The sequence below is a fragment of the Cuculus canorus genome, chromosome 4 (assembly GCF_017976375.1).
Source record: "Cuculus canorus isolate bCucCan1 chromosome 4, bCucCan1.pri, whole genome shotgun sequence".
NCBI classification, from domain to species: domain Eukaryota; kingdom Metazoa; phylum Chordata; class Aves; order Cuculiformes; family Cuculidae; genus Cuculus; species Cuculus canorus.
In genome coordinates, this window is record NC_071404.1 from 73,868,243 (window position 1) to 73,892,319 (window position 24,077).

The 24,077-nt window shown below is 41.1% G+C and overlaps 1 protein-coding gene across 1 annotated transcript; it reads left to right on the forward strand.

Annotated features, from left to right (window-relative positions):
• The first annotated feature begins 522 nt into the window (after positions 1-522).
• BBS7 (Bardet-Biedl syndrome 7) lies at positions 523-23,475 on the forward strand. The gene is made up of 19 exons (XM_054064975.1): positions 523-650; positions 1,411-1,476; positions 2,770-2,832; positions 3,692-3,867; positions 4,795-4,981; positions 5,663-5,735; positions 6,693-6,809; positions 8,718-8,848; positions 9,607-9,691; positions 11,101-11,203; positions 11,802-11,994; positions 13,492-13,566; positions 14,591-14,656; positions 17,672-17,811; positions 18,803-18,967; positions 20,031-20,140; positions 20,252-20,355; positions 21,885-22,008; positions 23,014-23,475. The coding sequence occupies exons 1-19, from the start codon at positions 615-617 to the stop codon at positions 23,148-23,150; spliced, it is 2,151 nt and encodes a 716-aa protein (XP_053920950.1). The 5' UTR covers positions 523-614; the 3' UTR covers positions 23,151-23,475.
• The last annotated feature ends 602 nt before the right edge of the window (positions 23,476-24,077 follow it).

A 24,077-nucleotide genomic window follows, 5' to 3' on the forward strand; every position in this document is an offset into this window, starting at 1 on the left:
TTTTCTCTTTCCCTCCCTTTTCTCTTTCCCTCCCTTCTCTCTCCCTCCCTTCTCTCTCTTTCCCTCCCTTTTCTCTCCCTCCCTCCCTTTTCTCCCCTTCCCTTCCGTCTCTCTCCTTCCCTCCCTTTTCTCTCCCTCCCTCCCTTTTCTCTCCTTCCCTCCCTTCTCCCCTTCCCTCCCTTCTGTCTCCTTCCCTCTCATCTCTCTCCTTTCCCGGGACCACCACACTCCCCTCCTCACCCCTTTCTTTCCCTCCTATCCTTCCTTCTTTCCCCCCTCCTTCCTTCCCTCTTTCTTTCCCTTCTATCCTTCTTTCTTTTCCTTTCTTTCCCCTTCCCTCCTTCTTTCCCTCTTTTTCTCCCCTTCTTCCCCCTCCCTCTTTATTTTCCTCCCTCCATCTCTTCCTCCCTCCTTCCTCCCGCCTTTCCCCCCCTCCTTTCCTTTCCCCCTCCCTCCCTCCCTCCCCTCCTTTTCCTCTCTCCCTCCCTTCCTGTCCTCTCCCCTCCCTCTCCCCGCGGTCCCGGCTCTGTCCCCGCCCCTCCCGGCGCAGCCAATGAGGTTGCGGGGGGGCTACGGGTGGCGGAGCTGCGGCGGCGCGGGGGCCGCTCGGCGACATGGAGCTCAGCCTGGGGCGAGTGGATTACCTGCAGGTGGGGCAGGACCCGGGACCCCAGCCCATCCCGCCCCATTTCCACTGGGACCCTCAGCCCATCCCGCCCCGCTTTCCCTGGGACCCTCATCCCGCTCTGACCCACTCCCCCCTGGACCCCCGTCCCGCTCCGCTCCCCCTCGGACCCTCATCCCGCCCTGACCCGTTCGCTCTGGGACCCCCATCCCGCCCCGTTGTCCCTGGGACCCTCATCCCATCCCGCCCCACTCCCTCCAGGACCCTCATGCCACCCTGTCCCACTCGCCCCAGGACCCCCATCCTGCCCCGCTTCTCCTGGAACCCCCATCCCGCCCCATTCCCACTGGAACCTTCATCCCACCCTGCCCCGCTCCCTCTGGGACCCTCATCCCATCCCACCCCGTTCCCTGTGGGACCTTAATCCCATCCCGCCCCGTTCTCTGTGGGTCCCTCATCCCATCCTACCCCATTCCCCCTGGGAACCCCATCCAGCCCGTTCCCCCTGGGACCCCATCCCGCCCTGCTCCCACTGGGACCCCCATCCTACCCCATTCCCATTGGAACCCTCATCCCATCCCACTCCACTCCCCCTGCGACCCTCATCCCATCCCGCCCCACTGCCACTGAGACCCCCATCCCACTTTGTTCCCACTGGGACCCCCATCCCACACCATTCCCACTGGGACCCTCATCCCATCCCGCCCCACTTCTCCCAGGACCCTCATCCCACCCTGCGCCCGCTGCCAGCACTGATCTCAGTTAACAACTGCGCTTTGCAACAGGTGGGAGTGACAGCTCAGAAGACGATGAGGCTTCTCCCCGCGTCAGGGCGAAAGGCAACGCAGAAGGTAGCGGCTGACGGCTCCCGCAAACCTGATTTCTGGCTACGGAGTGTGCCAGGATAATATAATTAATTGTCGTTTGAGTTCCTGCAGCTAGTAGGTCATAGGGACAAACTTGACAACCAAGTTTTTTTGAACGCTTTTGGAAAAATAGGAAAAAAACAGTCCAAATTTGTTTCTGGAAAACTTTCAGAACCAATATGGAATTTTCGAGACTTAAGGCATTGCTGGAACTGCAAGGAGGTTCTTGCACGTTGCCCTGTTTCTTAGTGAAATATTTCCTAGAATCATGAAATTTTAAAGATTGGAAAAGACCTCTAAGATCAAGTCCAGCTGTCAGTCTGACAGCACTGTGGCCACTAAACCGTGTCCCAAAGTGCCACCTCTGCACACTTTTTGAACCCCTCCAGGGATGGTGGCTCCACCACCGCCCTGGGCAGCCTCTGCCACTGCTTCACTGCTCTTTCAGTAAAGAAATTTTTCGTAATATCCAATCTAAACCTCCCCTGATGAAACTTCAGGCCATTTCCTCTCCTCCTATCGCTTGCTACTTGGGAGAAGAGACCCACACCCACCTCACTACAGTCTCCTTGCAGGGAGTTGTAGAAAGCGGTAAGGTCTCTCCTTAGCCTCCTCCAGGCTACACAACCCCAGTTCTCTCACCTGTTCCTTGTAAAACTTGTCCTCCAGCCCCTGCAGCAGCTTCATTGCCCTGCTCTGGGCACGCTCCTGCAGCTCAGCATCTTTCTTGTGCTGAAGGTCCCAAAACTGGGCTCAGGATCCGAGGTGTGGCCTCACCAGCACGGAATATAGGGGCACAATGATTTCCCTGCTCCTGCTGGCCACACCATTTCCGATTCCAGCCAGGATGCTGCTGGCCTTTGCCACCAGGGTGCCCTGCTGGCTCATGTCTCTTTTTTTCATTTTCCTTAGTACAAATTCAAGCAAAGGAAACTTAGGAGAACTCAACAAAAATAACAGCACATTTTTTGTTTCACTAATAATTTGTCAATATGAAAATACAGCTCTTCTCAAATACGCCCTTCTAGAATGTTCAGTGTGATGGTTGCTGGTGTTTACAACCAGAAGCAGAAAAAGGATTGTAAACATCATCATCTAAATGATTGTTCATAGGCTTTAGCGTCCCGTCTCTAGCAGTTTATCTAGCTTTCCTACATACAGCTAAATCAATTAAGTATTGCAGAATTTTAAGTATTTACGTGCAGGAAACTGTGGTTAATATAGCAAAGGTGTTGTTAAACATGTAATGAAAAATAACGATGTATTATGATTTTGAAGGTGGTGGTTGGAGATCAAGATGGGGTCATTACGTGTTTTGGCATTAAGAAAGGGGAAGCTGTGGTAAGTGGAAATATTCCGTTTTAGATTTTATGTGTAGAATATTCTCCTTAATGAGCTTTGTGAGTTTGTTTCTATCCTTGGGAGCTAGGATACCTGTGGAAGGTGTCTAGGTAAAGGTGTGGACTGATTCCTAGCTGCGATGAGAGCCTGCTGGTCACATGCCTGGACAGACACGTGGTGCCCCACACTCATAGACTCAGACCCTAGTGGGTTTTATCACAAAAAAAGACAGTTTAACACCGTTTGCTTTGCAGTTCAGCTGGGCTTAAGCCTGTACACACACTCAATTTCCGTGACTGGACAAAAACCCACACTGATTCTCTAAGTCAGTCACCTTAGGGAATTTTGGCAAACTGATTGCTTTTTATGAGCCCAGGCTTATGCCCAGCTTAACGAAAAAATATCATTTAATTTCATTAATTTAATTAATTTCATTTTGTTTCCCTTTAAGGAGGTTCACAGCCAGCTCATTAGGACTCTACAGCAATACAAAGAAATCCGTGTGGCGTTCTGGAATAGGAATGCAGCATGTAAGGGAGTGAGCGTGTGGGGTTCTAGTGAAAAAAAACCCCACAAACAAACAAAAATCAACTACCAGCAGTGCTGAAATTTTCCTATGGGTGAATAACCCTGAAACAATAAAGTCTTTATTGTATTTTACAGCTTTTTATATTTATTGACTTATAAAATACTTAATTGCTTTGCAACTCTGAAAAGAAACTACAGATATTTTTTTTGGCTGCATATAATCCATAGTATCTTAGTCTTGCCAGAAATTGTAAAGTGGATTTATTATCCTTTATGTTACAAGAGTACAATAAATGTGATATTGTAACGATAATTACTTTTTTCTCTACAGACAGTGTTCAAGACACTGCCAGGCCAAAAAATCGCAAGGTTGGAGTTGGGAGGAGCACTTAATACACCACAAGAGAAAATTTTTGTGGCTACAGGATCCGAAGTTAGAGGTTTCACAAAGAGAGGGAAGCAGTTTCTTTCATTTGAAACTAACCTTACTGAAAGCATCAAAGCTATGTACGTATGATATTTGGATTTTTTTCATAGCTGTAGCGGATCGTTAGTTTCTGAGCTTATGAAATGTTTTTTTTTACCATGTTGTGTGTTTGTGGGTAGCACTGAGTACCGGCCTGGCTTTCGCTTGTGCCGTGACGTGTGGGAAGGAGCTTGGAAAATGATGGTGAAGTTCAGAAAGTGTAGGGGAGTTTGCGAGGGGTCTGGAGCGCTCACACCACTGCAAACACAGGGCAGTGAAGCTGAGGTTATGACCTTGGTGTATTGAGTCAATATACCTTTCCTGTAGCAACAAAGGGACAAATCATAGAACCATAGAATGGTTTGGGCTGGCAGGGACCTTAAAGCCCATCCAGCTCCATCCCCTTCCAATGGGCAGGGACACCTCCCACTGGATCAGGTTGCTTGAAGCCCCATCCAGCCTGGCCCTGAACACCTCACACGAAAACATTTCTTCCTAATATCTAACTGAAATCTCCCTTCTTTCAACTTTAAACCATTCCCCTTCATCCTATCCCTGCACTCCGTGACAAAAAGCTGCTCCCCAGCTTTCCTGGAGCCCCCTTGAAGTACTGGAAGACTGCAGTGAGGTCTCCCCAAGTGTTTTATTTTTCTTTTTGGACCATGTTGTAAGATGCTGCCATATATAAACCGGTTTGAAAAGAATTAATATTGTCAAGATATATTAATTAAATTTCTATGAAGATATTAATAGGATTTTATGTGAAGACAAACTAGGAAATGTGAGAGCTGTAAGTATCGGATAGTTTTAGCAATCATAAGGAACTTCTTTTTAATGGCTGGAAGAGCTTGCAGGGCCCACTAATGCCTTGGATCTGCCAGCAGCGGTGCATTTATATAGCAAAGCTTAAAGATTGTCACTAGAACCGTACTGAGGAGATGCTACAGGAAGCATTTTCTTTTTCCCAGGCATATTTCAGGAGCAGATCTCTTCCTTTGTGCAAGCTATATCTATAACCATTACTGCGACTGCAAAGATCAGCACTACTATCTGTCAGGAGATAAAATCAATGATGTTCTCTGCCTTCCTGTCGATAAAGTGAATTGCATTACACCAGTACTTGCGTGTCAGGATAGACTCCTCAGAGTTTTACAGGTTAAATTTCTTGCTTGTTTTATGTTTCATGTGTTGGTGCGGTAGAATTCTTAAGGGAATCAGTATATCAGCGTGGCTGAAACATCATAAGGACAAACATGTTGCATCTTACTAGGCAGCGTTACCATCTATAATGCTGGTACATTTATTTTTCTTTTAAAAGGAAAAACATGATTATGAACTTACAAAATGAGCATTAATAAAACCATTATAAATAGGCTTTGGAATTCATAGGTAGAAGTAGATAACAAATTGGTTCTTTCCAACCAGGAGTGCTCACATAAGGGAATTAAATGTCGAAGTCTTTATGGGTCTGGAAATTCTTGCTCTCACAAATTGCTGTTGCGACAAGTCTGAGTGACATGAAGTGGTTGAACAAATTTATTTGCCAGACACATTTGCAGAGTATTTTTACTAATAACACATTTCAAGACCCCTATGTTTTGCTTATATAAACTTCGCCCTGTTTTGGCTTAGAAGTGTTCTCTCATAATCATTGGGAATTTGCATAAGTGAAGCCTATCTGTTACTATTGTCCATAATAATTTTGTCCTTATGTTTCTGTGGTTTTGGTTTGGTTTGCGGTCGGTGTTTGGGGGTTTGGTTTTGGTTAGCGTGGTTTTGTTTGGTTTCTTTCGGGTTTTGACAAAACTCATTCAAGGTTGTTCTCTTCATCTTTAGGGATCAGATTTACTTTATGAAGTAGAAATTCCTGGACCACCTACTGTTCTTGCTCTGAACAATGGAAATGGGGGTAATAAGATTTTTTAATATGCACATAACTAAATGGTGTTCCTTTACTATATTTTTAAGATTTTTTTATGGTTTGCTTTTGTTAATTACATTTTGTCTTGATACTTAAGCTCATGTTAAAAATGTAGCAAAAGAATGTGTGAAGTCATTTGTTACATACCAATAAATACATATACACACACATACCACTGTTTAGACAATTCTAAATTATAGTCACATTTAATTGAAGGCCTCTCGGAAGAGCAGTGAGATATTGGGAGGTATCATCGTGTAAATGCAAACTGGAGTTTGGGGGGCCTTGTCAAGGTTCTGGGTTTGGGTTTCCCTTACATGTGGATTATAGTACGTGGATTCATAACTAGAATCACTGCTTGCATCTGTCTGTGGATGGATGAGACTATTGAGTGGAACTCACGTAAACTAAGACACTGGAAGGATCAAGCTTAAAATAGTTTGGTCATCCTTCTCGCTAATCTGTTCTAACCTAATAGAAATGGCTTTAGTGTACTAATCTGGTGCTTAATTTAGTTTCACTTGTGTGATGATGACATTCGGAGCTGGTTTGGAAAAGTAGTTCTTAGTTGCTTAAGTGTTGGCACAACATTCGCTTTTGCATGCCTGTTCTGGAGTAATCTCTTTGTTTCTCTTTGTAAAGGCAATTTAATAGCCTATCTTTGTTGAAATTTAAAGCCTGCGACTATCAATGGGTTTTAGGCACCAGTCTGGTGCAGAGGGGCATTCATACTTAGGGGAGTGATAGCCATGAAGAAATCAGCAGAACAGATGCAGTTTCCATGTATTTGTTTTTGGTTTTAAAGCCAGACAGTTCTGCCACACAACACTAATGTCTGTATTTTCTTTTTCGCTTGGGCTGTAGAGTTTAAATACCCAATGCTTTCAATTTTTTTTAATTAGTGTACTTCATTTTTTTGATTCTGAATTTCATTTTTATGTTCAGGTGACTCTGGAGAAGAAGTTGTGTATGGAACTTCTGACGGTAAACTGGGTCTTATCCAGATTACTGGTTCCAAGCCTATACCTAAGTGGGAAATTGGAAATGAAAAAAAGAGAGGAGGTATGCATCTCAGTCGCTCACTTTTTAAATTTCCATCACATCTGAGATTCTAAAACAAGTATAATAAACAGGAAATCTTATTCATAGGTGCTTTGAAGGCGTATTGTAATTATGTCAGTATGTGGTACTAATATGAATAAGCTCTATTCTCCTGTTTTTCTTCTCAATAAATCTGATCAGTTTGTCTTCCTTTGGGTTTTCTATTCATATTATTTCCAGTACTTTAGTATACTTTTGTTTTTACAGTATTTTTAAAGTGGCATTTGTAAAACAGTATTGATTCATCTATGATTACTTGAGGTTTTTGCTATATTGATGACTCTTTGTAAATGCAAACACACCTGCCAGATTGTTCAGATGTTCAGTTGTACTAAAATCCCTTCAGCGGAGAGGTTAACATCTTCCCTGCAAGATTTTTTTTTTCCGTCTCTTTATTTAAAAAAGTCATTATAAAGCTTTTTGTCTGAAGATGGAATAAGGATTTCATTAAAGCTCCACAGTGGGGCTTAACTGATCAGAGCACTGTACGACACTGTCCCTGTTTTACCCTGGGTGTGCTGCTTCTGCAGCATTTATTGGCCGGTATTCCTTTGTAAAGATGACCTGGAAGAGGAAAAAAAAAATAAAAAATATATATATATATAAATTTCATTATCTCATAAAAGTTATCACTGAATTTTTTGTTTTAAAATGCTTCCTAGTATGTCCCCTTTCAGGGAATTATCCATAATAGAGCTGTTATAAGAAAATGATGACAGGCCCAATGTACAGGGACCTCTGCTTACCTCTCTTGAGGATTTGTGCAGGACCTTATAATCAGAGTTAGGACTTTGCTCAGAATCAAAGGGAAGATACATTTTGCAGGGGAAGAGCAGTCCAATCAACCTCATGGTGTTTTATCACATAAACCCAGAGAGGATTCCAGAGTTATGCATGTTAATTGCCTGCTGTAAAGATGACTGGCATTCCTCTGATGCCAGGGCCTGCTTTCTCAAATTTAGAGATGACTATCATGCCTTGTCCACTGTTAATAATGAAGTCCTTTCTGCTTCTATGCACGTGTTTTGAGAAGCCATGCCAACTTTTTTACAATAAACCCTCACAATGGGTGTTTATGTGACTGTAATTCTGTTTTTTAAGCTATTATAGTCAACATTTTGTGAACCTGGGACATAGAATTCCACAGCAAAAAAAGTCAGTGACTACATAAGAGTCTGAAAAAATGTGTAGTATTGAGATATTGTGTAAAGCATTGAATCTGCTTTGTATGAAATATGAAGGAATCATAAAAGTTAAATTCCAACTCATTTTTAATACTAATTCTTGTACAAACTCTCTCGCTGCTTTTTCCTTATTTCAGACCCTAACTCTTTGCTGTCTAAACCTGATTAGTTGGCGTAGGCTGGTTCTACTTGTGCCAGAGTGGGTTTGCCCAGTAGCATGTCGAGTGCTGGTACCTAATCCAGGTCTGGCCCAAGTCAGAACCCCCTTCCCGTCACCTTAGCCAGGATTCATCGTAGTCCACTTACCAATAGCGTTACGTCAACTGTAGGAGACAAAGAATCCTCCGTGCTTTGGTTAGAGTAGCGTGGACAGAGAAATAGGTCATCTGGGGAACTGTTTGATGAAGGAGGGTTAAACGGAGAGTCTCTGTTTGGTGCTTTTCATGAAGGGAACTGATGTGGTGTTGATTTGATGTTGGTTGCTGTAAAACCCACTGTACAATCTTGAACCTCAGGCACAGGGGGAGAGGCTCCAGCCCTCTAGTGGGCTCCTTTGGAAATTGTGTTAGTGAAACCTTAAGAGCTGACCAAGAATTTCTTTCTGTGTAGTTGAATGTGGCCTGTGCATCATTGCATCATAAACAAATAAAGATGAAGTAAATGCTTTTGTTTTCTTTTTCATTAGGTATCTTATGTATTGATAGTTTTGATATTCTGGGAGACGGAGTTAAAGAATTACTTGTTGGGCGAGACGACGGAGTGCTAGAAATCTATAATTTTGAGAGCGCAGATGATCCTGCCCTTCGTTATGATCGTGTAAGCCCACATTAATCAAATTTTTCTTTGCTGGAAAAAAAATGAATTTAAAAAAAAAGAAGATATTTCTCAAAACTTAAGTATATACGAGGTCATTACTGCTAAGATATGAGGTTTGGTTTTAATTTGACCTCTGTAATATTGACAATATGGGCTTAAAAGCAATATCCTAATATTGAAGAACCAGGAAGTTAAATAGTCCTTATTTGAGCGAAAATGAAAATAATGTATAGGGTGTGTTAGAGCTCTGGCTCTGACTACTGAAGTCTCTCCTAGGTGAAATGTAATACAGGGCATCTCTCTCAGTGGAAAAATACAACCCCGTGTTGTGTATAATCTGTGTTTTGCATGTAAAATAATAATGTGAGCTGTCAGGACTTCACTGGGCGTGAGTAATTTGCTTGTGAGTTGTTTAAAAAGTAGATTTGATCCATAGTAACTACTTCAGCCTTCAGTCAGATTGCCAATTCCTGCTGATTAAACACTTTCCATCAGTGTTTTGCTTTAAACTGCTTTTGTAATTTCTTTGTTAGGCAGAGTGGAATCAAACTGCATTTGTTAAAACGCCCTGGTTTAGCTGTCATAGTCGTCAGTTGCTTTGCTCTTTTGTAAGTCTAGTTATGTGCATCTATGTAGGCATTTTGTGATGCACGTAGAAGGAGGAGCGCAACCCTTAAAACCCCTACAACCTCCCTTCCCAAGGCTTCTAAAAATGAGTGCAGTGACATTTCTCTCTGCTTGAATGTATTTATTTGAAGGCTTTATCAGAGAGCATTGCATCGATCCAGGGTGGATGTGTAGGAAAAGATGGGTATGATGAAATTTTAGTATCCACGTATTCAGGTAAGCTTCATATCCTTTACTCAGTAAGTGTTGCATATAGCGATGTGATAAAAATGAAGCAGGCTGTGTTGTTAGTGCAGCTTACATCTCTTAAAATTTTTGTTCTGATTGGAACCACATACTGTTTTGTTGAAGAGATCTCTTCTGATTTAATATTTCCACCTCCAAAAATGTTTCCTACACTTAAGCTATGTTGTTGTATTTTAAAAGATATATATATATGTAAACTGTGTAGACGGTGGCTGGTTATTCTCTGGTGTAGACTGTAGTGAAATAATAAGTTATGTCCAAATGTATTCTTTAAGGGGGGATTGTATTTAATATATTGATGGACATGCATATCTTTTTTTTTTTATTTTCCTGTCTTTTGCTTAATTGCCTTCCTTGTCAGCTTCACGGGGCTTTAAACGGGGTTGATTTTCCTTTTAGTAGAAAATAAAGCTTCCCCATGTGAGGCACCTCAGCAGCCCCTCTGTAGGATTCAAGCTGTTGGCCTGACAGAGGCTGTGATAAACATCTGTTAACTGCTGGGAGCTAAAATATTGCTAATTCTCTATCTTCAGTGCTTAAAAAATTAGCCAATTGAAACCTCTTCTATTCAAAATATTGTGGGTTTTGGCAGGATACGACTCTCAGTAAGTTATTGAGAAGTAATGGTGTTCAGATATCTCTTCTAATTAGTCTTTGGGTTATAAAAGACTCTGACACCTCATTTTGTATTAATTGTTTTGGTCACGGTATTGCTGCAGCCTTTGATACCAAAGTCCCTTGTGGTTTCTCTTAGTGCCTGTGGGAATGTTATAAAGATCTATGAATCATAGAAGAAAGAAAAAAGCAAAAGCCCGTGTTTGCCTGTGGGTTTTGAAAGGTGACAGGATGGGCAGTAGACTGAGTTTGGCAGATTTTAGCCTGAGATGTCAGGATATAATGAACTAGTATTTGATTTTATGAGCAAAAAAAAAAGATTATTTGGGTTTTTTTCACTTCTACTGGCAGCATTCAGACCAAACGCACAGCGTGCGACGTGCAGTTTGCTATAAACATGTTGCACGGCTTTGTTTTGTTTTGTTTCTAGCTACAGTACTGCCAATTATTCAAGGTTTTGTCAGAGAAACAGAGGTGGGAAAAAAATTAAATGCTTGGTTAAAAACTGCCACAGAGGGATTCATTGCTCGAAATAATTTAATGAAAAAGAATAAGTAATGTTTTCTAATCTGTAAGTTAAGAATGAAACCCATAACAAATTGTGCTCAGTGTCTAGATTAATCCTCCAAAGGAAGAATTAAATTATGCAAGTCTCAATTCTTTCTACCCAGCATCTGGAACAAACATAGCTCCACACAGACATAAGCTGAGTGTAGGCTTTTCTTTGTAGTTATAAGAACTATAAACTTCATATATTGGTTTAGGCTGGCTGACAGGACTGACTACAGAACCTGTCCATAGAGAAGGTGGATCAGGTGAAGAGCTAAAATTAAGTCAAGAAATGCAGAGCAAGATTTCATCCTTAAGGTAATTGCACTAGAAAGAAATTTAAATGGAAAAATTGAAATATTAAAAGCCAAAATGTCGTGTTTCCTTCCTATCTCACTGGATTTACATTATCTTTAACGTGTCTAGAAGTAGAATCAAGCCTTTTCAAAGTAGAAATGAATAGCAGCCTCATTTCAGAGTCTCTTTCTATCTTGTCTTTATGTGATATTGTCTTAATGCCTTCTTCCTCATTCATTATCAGCAACATAAGAATCCGTTCTTCCATACTGCTCACAGCTTCTAAATGATGGGAGGAAAGTAGCCACTATAATATATATCTCTCTATATATCTCATATAATTCCAAATGTGTTGTGCTCTTGAAGGAAAAAGTTATCCTTTCCTGTGACCCAGAGAGATCTCTTTTGGAGAGGTACAGTAGAATCTGGATTTTTGTGAGCTATGGTTTATATTTTATCTTTGTTACGTATGTGGAAGGGCAGTCAGCGGTCATTTCTGGTTGGAAAACTGTGAACAGAAGATAAACACGATCGCCTGGCAAGCTTAATCTGCTTGATTTCTAGGGTAGCTTTCCTAGTTGCTTTTTTAAAGGGGTTACATGTGGTGTCCTTTTCCTAGGAATGAATTGGAGCACTTACAGATTAAAGTACTTCAGGAACGTGAAAAGCACCAGCAATCTTCTCAGTCACCTACCGCCGTTTCGTCAGTACCTGCATTTAGTGTGAATGATAAGTTTACATTAAATAAGGATGATGCAAGCTACAGCCTCATCTTGGAGGTGCAGACGGCGATAGATAATGTCCTGGTACAGGTGAGTATGGTTTTGTTCTTGTGGGCTTTCTGGTTGGGCAAATAAAACATGCAGAGATTTTTCTAGTCTAAGAATGCCAAATTATAGTATCTTAAGAATACAGAGTTTTAAATGTTTGCATTGTTGTGAGAGGGAATTGAAGTTCACAGCCTTGCAAGGTTGAAAATGCTCATTAGGAGACAAATGTGGCTGAAACCTTAATTGAACAGAGCAACATTACAGTACCAAAACAGCTAAAAATGCCTGCTGTACTGGCAGGTTTCTGTGTAACTTTGTGTTTGCTTTTGCATGTCCCTCCTTATTTAAACACCAATTAACTCACTAAATCTTAAACCAGATTGGCCACTGGCCAGTTAAGTACCCTGTGTCGTGGAAAATTAATTGTGGAATGGTGTGGGCAGCCTGTGCGCTTTCAGTGTGTGATTTGTATGCAATTGGTGATAAATACTTCTGTCAAGGAGAGCAGTCTTCGTTAGTTATCCCTCTTACTGCATCAGCTGAAATTAATATTAATCTTTGGTAGTCAGAAGGAGTCGTGGTACTGAATTGCCTTCTTTTGCGATATGCGTGGGGGAGAAAAAATGTCAAGGAGGAATTCGTGAGGTGAATTTGCCATAATAAATCGGGGAGAACTACTGTAGGATTTTATTTTCCACATAATAAAAATTCTTATTTTTATTAAGGCTATAACTAGGGCAGTGCTAAGCCACAGCTAATTTGTGGCTCTGTACTATCTTCTGTTTCCATAGTGAAGGGAAGAATAATGGAACTGTTCAGTCTATCCCTGAACTTAATGTAAAAGTTAGAACTTACGGCTTTTTCTTTATAGAAATATAAAGCAGTATCTTATATTGCTTTGCTGTGAGAATACAATAAAACCGTTTCTTTCAATATCCTTTTAAGGAAGTATGTTGCATATTTATTAATGTTTCCTGGTGGTTCTATGAAGTTATAAAGCAGTACCAAATCAAGCAATTAATCATTCTAATCCCCGTTAATCTCATTTTTAAAACAGTGTTAGATTGAATTTTAATTCCAGTGAAAACTCATTTAGATAAGAAGTGGTCTGTGTCAGAAACATTACTCGAAGTAGAAGGTTCATTAATAATTACATGATGTGATCCTTGGTTTCTTGGATGAACATTGTAATCCCCTAGTAAAACAGGGAAACACTCCATCATAAATATATGTCATATAGATGAATGAAGTATACTTTCACATCTGAGAGATTTGAATGTACTTTCATCTCTGACAGAGTTACACAGCTGGTTGTGAAGTTGTAAGCCAGCATCACGAGAGTTCAGGGCTCCGTAAGGGAATACGGGAAAGATAATCATGTTACTTCAGGATTAAGTAGTAAACTGCATGTCTGTTAGACTTCTTGGAGGATGCAATTATCGCCTCTCCTTTATTCAAATAATTAATGACAGAATAAATGTGTTAGAAGCTACTTGAGAAGTTGAGCTCTTTATTTTTCCTTCCTCATACGTTCTGCAGAGTGATGTCCCGATAGACTTGCTGGATGTGGATAAAAATTCTGCTGTTGTTAGTTTTAGCAGCTGTGATTCTGAGGTAAGTGAAACTAGAGAGACGATTTATAGAGAGCTAAATCGTAGCTCATACTATTGTATTAAAAAATAGAATTTGGATTCATGAATTTGTAATTTTAATTATAGTCAGTCAAACTACTGATTTGGTTATTTGTAGAGCTCAGCTTCATTAGAAGTACTGCAGAATTAGGAGGTAATAGGAGGTAATTGCAACGTAAGGTAAAACAAAATGCGCAGAAGGATCCAGGAGCAACTGCTCTCGTGTTCCTTTTTCTGCTTGGTCAGGAATGTGGAAGACGCATTCAGTATTGGTCTCTTCCCTGGATTTGCCAGCATCACCTATATTTACTTCAAAGTAATTTTAGGTGAAGAACATTGTGTTTCTTACTTACTGTGTCTCTTAAAATTTGATTTAGAATGTGAAAAATCTGCTGTGTGGGGAGGCATATGTTTATACCGTAATAACTATGAACTTAAATACTTACAGAATTACTAATGATGCTCAAGGTCAGGGGGAAATCCAGAAACTACCTTAGCATTATGAAAAATTTCGCAAAGTCTTGTTACTCCTAACAGTCCTCTTAAGTATTTTATTTTTAAGATCTAAATTTATACATCATTGGTCTGCGCTGGAGTTTTCAGAAATCAACTTTTTACTTTTAAGCTTCTTCTGATTCATTTAGTGCTTTTTTTGGTGTATTTTCTTTCTGATCTTTAGTTTTTGGATGTTGGACTAATATTGCAGGTAGGTGGAGCATGGTGAAAAATAGATATCCGTATAATTTTTATGATGGTAATAAAGAGTATAAGACACTTCAGTCGATTTCTCCTTGTATAGAGAAATTCTTAAATTTCTGCCATCGTTAAAATTATTCGGCAGGTTCAAAGAAACCAAAAATTATTCTTGTATTTAACTTTTGTAAAATAGCTGTACATAAATAGCAAAAACTTCACTGCACACATCTACAATTAAACCACACCAATGGGACTTTTGTGAATCCACAGACCTGTTTTATCTTATTTTTCTCTATTTTTGCTCTTTACAGCCAAATAGCAACTTTCTTCTTGCAACTTACCGATGCCAAGCAAATACTACGAGACTTGAACTTAAGGTAAAATGCTCCAAAATATTTTCCGTAGAAAATTAATGGTTATGTAGGTGTCTTCTCAGGAACAGAGATCTCTACCTGGAGTGACGACTTAGCCTAAGCGAATCATCAGACCAACTGCTGGTTGTCTCCTAAGAACCTTCTAATCTAGAGCTTCTGTTGATTTATATTTGTCTGTAGGGTTTCTAAAGGCTTCTAAAAATAGGTTATTTCAGAGGAGAGCTGAGAGTCCATCTTGAGTGTCCTTAAGGTGAAAAGCAGTGGGGAAAACAGACTGTGAGAATACTTGATTCTGGGGATGGTGTGTGGAACTTAAAGTGGAGAGAGGCAAGGGAAAGGAAACTCTGGCACTGTTTGTCCTTGGAAGTGTTTGAAGGAAGCTACACTGCGAAGTAATCAGAGAATATACACTGGATTCATATTTTGAAGAGGAAGGAAATGCAGTCACTCCATACTTACTCTAAAGGCATGTGGATGTTGTGGAGTTTATTTTTAAGTGAACGACCAAATTCACAGGTTTTGTGGCCACCACCAGGGGGAACAACGATGGAAATAATGATTGCTGAAATCCTCAATATGCACACGGACTCTAGGTTTTCTCTGTGTGTAGTGACCTAACTAACCTGGTATGTGTTTGTTTGCGTAAAACTCTCAGTCAAGAGGTTATCATTAGAAAGTTAAGCCTGTATATGATGCATCAAATGTGGGAAAGCGGGAGGTGGTAATCTGGTTTGGGGGAGGTCACAATAATGGACCTAGTGTGCACAACTAAGACTATTAGGGCACACTGTGCCAGTGTCTACTAGAGCGTGACGCTTTTGTGGTTCTGATGGGCCAGGCCATTGAAGCCACTCAGTCCAAGAAACCCAGTTGTCCCTCTCCTCCACCTGTCTGGAAGCGAGGCCCCTCCCTCTGGTGCTGGTCATAGTCCTAGTTATCAGTGAACGGATTTATGTGGCTCACGGAAGTTCAAATCCCATCCTTGTTACTCACTCCTTGTAAACAGGATTCAGAAGCCCTTCTGCCATATTTGTGGAACTGCCCACTGGAGACTGGAGCAGCATTTTACTGGAAGAACCCCTGTTCGTGATTGTTTTTCCTTGCAATACATATCTGTGCCTCTAGGGTCTGAGTGGGTTTTCCATCCTGCTTCCTCATGTCCTCTCCATGGTCATGGGGAGCTGCCCACTGATTTTATCATACCTTAAGCCAGTGCCAAACAGAACAGCAAAGCGAAACTCTTAATCCAACGCCCAGAGGTAATAAACTGCATATGAACCTTGGCAAACAGTGTATATGGCATATAAGTTGCTATCCCACACAACTCTGAGAACATATAAAACAGCATTGTGACCAGTGACAACCAAACCGACACAATGAATGCTTGTATAACAAGTTTATTTTAAGGTGCTCCGGTCAAATCTGTTATTATTGCAACCCTTTGACCCTGAGTGGGGGCTCGAGCCCTGGACCCTCACATTAAAAGCCTGATGCTCTCCGGGCTGAGTGGTTGGAGCCCCTTGTGCACCCTCACCATTCACTGGTGGGGTGAGAAGCAGAAAAGGCCTTGATGGTGCAGGCACTACTCAGCATTAAGGAAAACATCCCTGTGTTATCAACACTGTTCCCAGCACAAATCCAAAACAGCCCTGAAGAGATTTAACTCTTATCCCATCCAAGACCAGCACTGTGTGTCCTTCAAAGTGTTTGAAGGAAGTTACGCTGAGAAGTAACCGGGGAATATAGACTGGATTTCTATTTCGGAGAGGAAGGCAATCCAGTCATTGTGTGCTTATTATACTAAAGGCATGTGAATGTTTTGGGGTTTATTTTTAACAGTCCACCAAATTCACTCATTTTGTGGCCACCACCAGGGGAAGTAATGATGGGAAGCATGATTTGGGAAAATCCTCAATATGCACACGGGCTCTAGGTTTTCTCTAGGTCATTGCTTAACACTACAGCCTCATAGTCTGGTATGTGTAGAACTCTCTGTCAGGAGACTGTCAGTAGAAAACGAAGCCTGCATAAGAAGCATCAAATGTGGGGAAGTGGTTATCTCGTGTGGGGGAGGTCACATTAATGGATGTAGTGTGCACAACTAAGATTCAGCAGCAGCAGCTCTTCTGCCTATTTTCACAGCCGTGTCGGTGCAATAGGTGGAACACTCATGTTTTTGTGGCTGCCCCATCCCTGGAGGTGTTCAAGGCCAGGCTGGATGGGGCTTTGAGCAACCTGATCCAGTGGGAGGTGTCCCTGCCCCATGGCAGGGGGATTAGAACCAGATGATCTTTAAGGTCCCTTCCACCCCAAACCATTCTGTGATTCTGTGATTCTCAGTTCTGTGAGGGTTATTGGCAGGTGGCAGACTTCTTTGTGCAGTCTGTAACTGTTCTTAACAGAGAAGTGATTGCTGCACTGCTGTGTCCTCAGAGGTGTGGAGAGAGTGAGCGCTGTGTCTGACTGTGTTTGTACATCCTGCTGCTTGGGTATTCCAAGGCTTGAACTTAAATCTGGCCTCTTTTCAAAAAGTAGCTTAGGGAGAGCTTGTATCGTTATGAGGAGATGAACACGTTTTGAAATTAATTTTACTCTTTTAAATTTGATGTATTCTTTGCTGCCAACTGCTACAGAATGTATTTGTTGCCTAATTAAAAGAATAAAAAAAAAGGTTATAAGGCCACTGAAGAATTAGAAGCAAGTTATGGACTTTTTATTTGACCTGATCAGAAAGTAAGTTAGTGGGGTGTATTTTCTAATAGTTCATTGATCTAATATAGCAGCACTTCATTGGCCACTACTTTTATCTAGCTTTAAAACAATCTTGATCTGCTCTATTTATAGTGGCAGTATCAAGTGTACAGAATACTCTAAATATTCTTGAAGTACTGCAGAAAATCTACAAAAAGACAGCAGTGTTTCTTCAACGTATTTTGAATACCCACTAGCTTTCCAAATTGTGACAAATTATTCTTTTCCTTATTGTTCTTTTTTGTGGTTTTGCTTTTATTTCCACAGGTTCGATCAATCGAAGGACAATACGGGACGCTTCAGGCATACGTAACTCCGAGAATTCAACCAAAAACCTGCCAAGTGCATCAATATCAAATTAAACCACTTTCACTTCATCAGAGAACTCATTCCATTGACCACGACAGGTATTTGCAAGGAAAAATCAATGCCTTTTTATCCTGAAAAACTGACACAGTCCAGTTGAAACAACTTTTACTCCATAAACTTAAGTATGTCATTTCTAACCCTAACCTAAAATTTTGAGCCTGGAGTCCCATTTGATGGGTTTTCTGTCAGAAAATACAGATTTAATGGATTCCTGCTTTCTTTGCCATTCTTCACCCTTGTTTTCAGGTTATTTTTTGTTTTACTGCTCTGGGTTATTGTGCAGCCTCATATGTTGGTAGAGCTGAGGGTGTGGTAGAAAGGAAACCCTCTGGCGTTAGAAACCACAGTCTTTTCAGTTTCAGGCAATCTCCCCTCCACCCTTTTCGTGTAATTCTTTCCCATGGCTAATTTGGCTCTAAAACTGAACCAAGACTTCTTTTGCCTCTTATCTCTCTGTTAGGAATCTACTGTTTTATATAATTTCTACTTCATTTCTCCCACCCTCAATTAACATCTTGTATTGCCACCGAGGTATTGCTCGCTTCAAAAAGAAACTGAAGGATTGAAGGAATGATACTAAATGTTTTTACTTCACATGCAAATGAGCTCCGTTACGCCTTGTTTGTGATATAGATGTGATGCCTGTGCTTGACAGCATGGGAGACTGTTGAGACTCTTAATCAGATTTGCTGTGTTGTCAGTTATTTACCTTTGTCATACATTTCAGGTTTAACAACTTGAAACTGGATATGTCAAAAACTTTGAACTAGTTTCTTATCCAGTTTTGACATGCCTGCTACGAGATAAAGCTTGAATGAACACATGGCTTTTTGTCTCGAAAAGACAAAAAAGCAGCTGCACTCTGCAGTACATAACTTATCCTCAGTAAGATACCTAACTTTTTACAGGGTATTGATTAATGGAAATAACCACATGGAACTAAACTTTTTTCGTACGTGTAACCACTGCGCTGACAGTGCCCCTCCTTCACAGCTACTGACTGTTGGTTTTAATTTCATAACATCACAGACCCATGAACACGCTGACGCTCAAAGGCCAGTTCAGTTTTGCTGAAATTCACTCCTGGGTTGTGTTTTGCTTGCCTGAAGTGCCTGAAAAGACTCCCGCTGGAGAGAGTATCACCTTTTATTTTCAGAACACCTTCCTGGGTACACAGCTTGAAAGTACTTACAGGTAAAATCCAGTTACTGAAGCACAATGTGACTGCGCTGTGGCTTTTGTCTTTTTTGTTCTTGACCAGTTTGCCAGTACCGTTTCCTGCACATACTACTGTTCACCTCTCTGCCCCGTCAAAACTCCCATTAAAGAGAACAGAAATCTTTCTTTTAAAGGCTTGTCAGACATTACCAGGGTGAGCACTTATCCAGTAATGATACAATCTGTAACTTGAATAGAGTTTCTCTTGAAGTTGGTCCAAAAAACAAAATTCCCAGGGGAGAAAGGCTTGATTTATTTTTTAGGATGATGACTTGCTTTTAGAACTCAAAGAACCCAGCTAACTACTATAGTGAAACTACTTTGTAATGCCTAGTATTTCCTAACTTCCTTTTTTTGGTATTGAGGAGCAGAAACAACTTCAAAGGCATTTAATACTCAGGCAAACGGAAATGTGAATACGTGTTAAGCTAAAAACCTTTTTCTGCAAATTATATTAGGCAAATATTATTTCTGTGTTTAATACACTGTTCTCAAATTAATTAGTTATATCTTCCTTCAGCAAATTATGTATATACACCTGAAAATGGAACCATGAAGTGGAGGAAAATTCATTGTTGTAATTACAGAGATTCCAACCTGCTCCCAGCCTACCATTCATGTTGTCTACTTGTAATGTAGAAAGTTGTTGGGTGGTGGTTTCTTGTGGGGAAGGAGAAGAAGGGTTTTCTCCCTTCTGATATTGAAACTTGCTGTTTGGCTTCAAGGTATTGCAGTGATAAAACTGGGGAGGAATGGATACAGTCAGAGATTTTGTATAACCTTAGTGCCACACGGTAGAGATAACTGCTTTGTGTATGCCTGACATTCCTTTCTACTGCTTTGTCTTCTTTTCTGGAACAAACTGTTCTCTGACAAGATTACACTGGGAATAGGGAAGGAGGGGATAGCATAGGTACCTATACAGCCACCTCGTATATGGAGAATCATTCTTAAAGGCCTTCTCTTTTAACAGAGGGACAAATCTAATGGGTGTGTGTGTGTTAAAGCTTGTTCGTTTAAATTTTTTCCTCCTTTATAGGAAAGGTGAGGGATGTTTTAAGTCTGACAACATTTCTACAATATCCATCCTAAAAGATGTGCTTTCCAAAGAGGCTACTAAAAGGAAGATTAATCTCAACATATCATATGGTAAAACTTCCATCTTTTGTTGTCCTCAATTTCATTTTATATTCTTTTAAATAGAGTATGTTGTATTCATTTGCTTGTTGGGTTTTGGTTTTTTTTTTTACTCCCTACTAGATATAAATGAAGAATCTGTGAGGCACACATTAAAGCTTATCCACCCTAAATTAGAGTATCAGCAGCTCTTGGCCAAGAAGGTTCACTTAATCGATGCTTTAAGAGTAAGTATCTGAACTCCTGTGGAGGGATTTTTATGGGGGATTATGTTGTCAGATCCCAAGCTGTAGGATATCAAGTCAGATGTGTGTCATGCTGGTCTCTGTTCCATTTCTATTCCCAGGATGTGTATTTTAATTGTCTAGGAGAAAGACCTCTTCAAGCAGAACTCCCATTTGTACTTTGTGACTAGTGAATAGTGCATAGGGTTGCTGACTGATGTTGAGGATGCTTAAAACAGACAGGAGAAGGCAGCCGGCTTTATTGCTAACATTCTCTTTTTGCCACTGACCTTTAAGTAGTTTTCTAGATCCCATCCCAGGCCAGATGCGACTTCCTTGTTTTGGAATTTCATTCCAGTATGTCACAATTTCTGAATTATCTGCTTTCTATTCTTTTTGCTTAATACCGTCCTCAGTGTTCACCTTTGGGAGGTACCAGCTAGGTAGCTTGTCTCTGTTCTTGGACTTTGTCCAACAACCAGGATTTTACTGTCAAAAATTTGCCATCCACTCTTTTGGTGGTTTCTTTGAGGGGAAGGGAAGATCATAGCATCAGAATTGTTTTGTTGGAAAAGACCTTTGAGATCATCAAGCCCAACCATACCTGTCTACTGCTAAACTAGATCCCTGAGCACCTCATCTGCCCATCTTTCTAACACTTCCAGGTGTTGGAGGGCACTCAACCACCTCCCTGGGCAGCCTCTGCCAGTGCCTGATAAAATGAGATAAAATGGACAACCAATTCTCTCTTGTCCGTTTGGGAATCAAATACTACGTGTCAGAACTCTTTAGTTAGTAGAAAAAACTACTCCTAATGAGAATAGTGTGTATGTTTATTGTCACTAAAAGTGTTTGCAAACCAGGGAGAGGAGGGCAATAGAGAATTTATTCTTAATGCATGTGATGTTTGTGTAGTAGCAGTGATATTTTACATCTTGTTTGTTTTAGGCTTTGTTTAGGCAGCAAATATTCTTTGACGAATCTTTTTTGACTTTTTTTGTCACTCAGTTTTTGGATAATAGCTTATTCACTGCCAGTAAACTAAACTGATGATTGGTGATGCTCAGTGTAATTACCTTTCGTCTAGCAAAGAACAGTCTTCCTGCAGGGGATAAAAAGATCTGTACTATCGACCATCTTACATTGGCCCTACCGTAGACGGGGGTGCTTTGGAAGAGGTCTTTAAAACTTTGCTGTCACAAATTGAGCTCTTTCTAAAACTGAAGATACGGTGAAGGCTCTGAGCCTTCCTTAGGCTGGATTCTGTGGGGGCTGGGCTTTAAGGTGATCTTGTTCTCTACTCCAAGCTAGGAACTGTAATACACAGGATTTTAGGAATTTTGTCTGTGAAGTGACAAGTAGCATCTGGCATTTCAGCAGAAGAAAAGAAGGCATGTTGAAAATCCCCCTTATTAGTCTAGAAGGGGATTGTCTTGCCTCCTCCTGTCAGACACAAGCTTAGTTTCTTCTTACATTTATGCTCTTACGATGCTTAAATGCTGTTAATTCTTCTCATTTCAAATGTCTTTGAGGAATTGCAAGTTCATGAAGGAAACGTGGACTTCCTGCTGCCAAAATACCGCAGCATTTTGGAAGAGGCAGATCAGCTGCTTGAGGAATACAAGAGACAACCTGCGCATCTTGAGAGACTTTATGGTTCGTTGATCAATTCAGCTTTTTATTTAAGCGCAACTTAATGCCCAGAGAGCACGCTGGACACAACTGAAATAGTTAAGAAGTCAGTATTAGGAGAAGTGAAGTGATTTGATAAGTAGGTGCACTTGGGTAGCATAAGGCCAGGAGTAGGTGTGTGAGTAATGTGTCTGTCTGGCTGTCTGTACAGCCAGGGTTGCATTTACATGGTGGTTTTGATGATAAAAAGCTGAAATTAAAGGTGAGGTAGAAAACCTAGCACATACTGAAAGCGGCTTGTATGCTACTGTAGACTTTGTGTCGCTCTCTGAAGGTTCTCAAGAACCGCTCCTCTGAGAACTTCTAAAACTGACTTGGCATCACAGGGTTATCAGAATACCAGGATTATTCCCAAGTGGCTTTCCTACTTTTTGTGTAATAGCTTTTTATAGTCCCATGATACTTGTCTTTATGGATGTGATTAAGCATTGTATTCCAATTCACGGTGGTGTTCAAGAATGTATATAAGTGAAATAAGGGATTAAGTTCTGAGTGTTTAAGTGTTACAAGACATCAGAAAGACAGAAAAATGCGTGTGGCGTGGGAGGAGAGTCTCTGAGGAGGTGATCTGATTGAGTGAAGGGAATTCTGCATCCTTCTCTGGTGACCCCCGTACATCTTTCAGCCCAGAGAGCCTCTGGCAGACACCAACTTTAATGTGTGTACACACAGTGTAAGCAGAGTCCTTGTTGCCCATCCTGTGATGGTTCCTCTCTCTTCAGTGTCAGGTGTGGGTCATTGTAAGGCAGAAATACACTTATTGGCGTGAAGCCGGAGTGTGGGCTGTTCTAACAGCATTCTGGGTTTGTTCAAAAGTAAGTCATGATTTCAAATGTGAAGTTTAAAGAGACTCTTGTCTCTAACCCCAGAATCAGCTACAATAGTGGGTACATAATGATGGGTTAAAAGTAGAGATACCTCCTAATCAAAACAAGCCAAATAATAAGCCGTGGGATTTTGCATTTGCAGGTATGATCACGGATCTCTTCATTGATAAATTTAAATTTAAAGGCACCAATGTAAAAACGAGAGTTCCTCTTCTCCTGGAAATTCTGGATGGCTGCGATCAAGATGGACTAATCGCGTTTTTTGAGGCGGCAGCCTGACAAGGAAAAGGCAAAGTAATTTTTATTTTTTTAGCCAACGCAGTTCAATATCAAGCCCAAAACACTTTTAAAGAAAAAACACTTCTACTGTTTTGTTGTACTGTCAGCTTTTAGGCTTTATTTATCCTCACTGTCATGCTGAATACAGAAGTCAGCTTCAGTTCATGTCCACTGTGTGTATGCTCAGTGGGTGCGGTTTCTATGTACACAAGGCTTTTCATAGCTAAAGAAAACAGAATCAGATGTAAATACCAAATACCCCTCTTGCAAGCGTGTTTTCAGTACTGTTAAAGACTGCATGCTGTTCTCCGGTGTTAAAATGAACGGATAAACTGGTTTTTAGAGACTTAATCAGTTTTAGAAGAAATCTGTGTCTTAAACTATGCAGAACTGTTGCATTCGCCACCTGCACTGTGAAAGTATTGGGAGAATCCCACCCACTGGATGCAGCTGGTGTGTGTGCAGAAGGGGGAGAACTCTGAGTCTGCTGTTTCCACAGCTGCGTGTTGGCTGTTCCTTTGAGCAGATGGCACTGAACTGCCTCCCTGCATCTCCCATGTTGGCCTCCTCCATTTTGAGACTCTGGGTATTCATAGAATCATAGAATAGTTTGGGTTGGGAGGCAGCTTAAAGCCCATCCAGTTCCAACCCCCCTGCCATGGGCAGGGACACCTCCCACCAGACCAGGCTGCCCAAGCCCCATCCAACCTGGCCTTGAACACCTCCAGGGATGGGGCAGCCACAGCTTCCCTGGGCAACCTGGGCCAGGGCCTCCCCACCCTCAGTGTGAAGAATTTCTTCTTAATGTCTCATCTAAATGTTCCCCCTTCCAATTTAAAGCCATTCCCCCCTCATCCTATTGCTCCATGGCCTTGTAAAAGAGTCCCCCACAGCTTTCCTCTAGCCTCTTCAGGTACTGGGATGCTG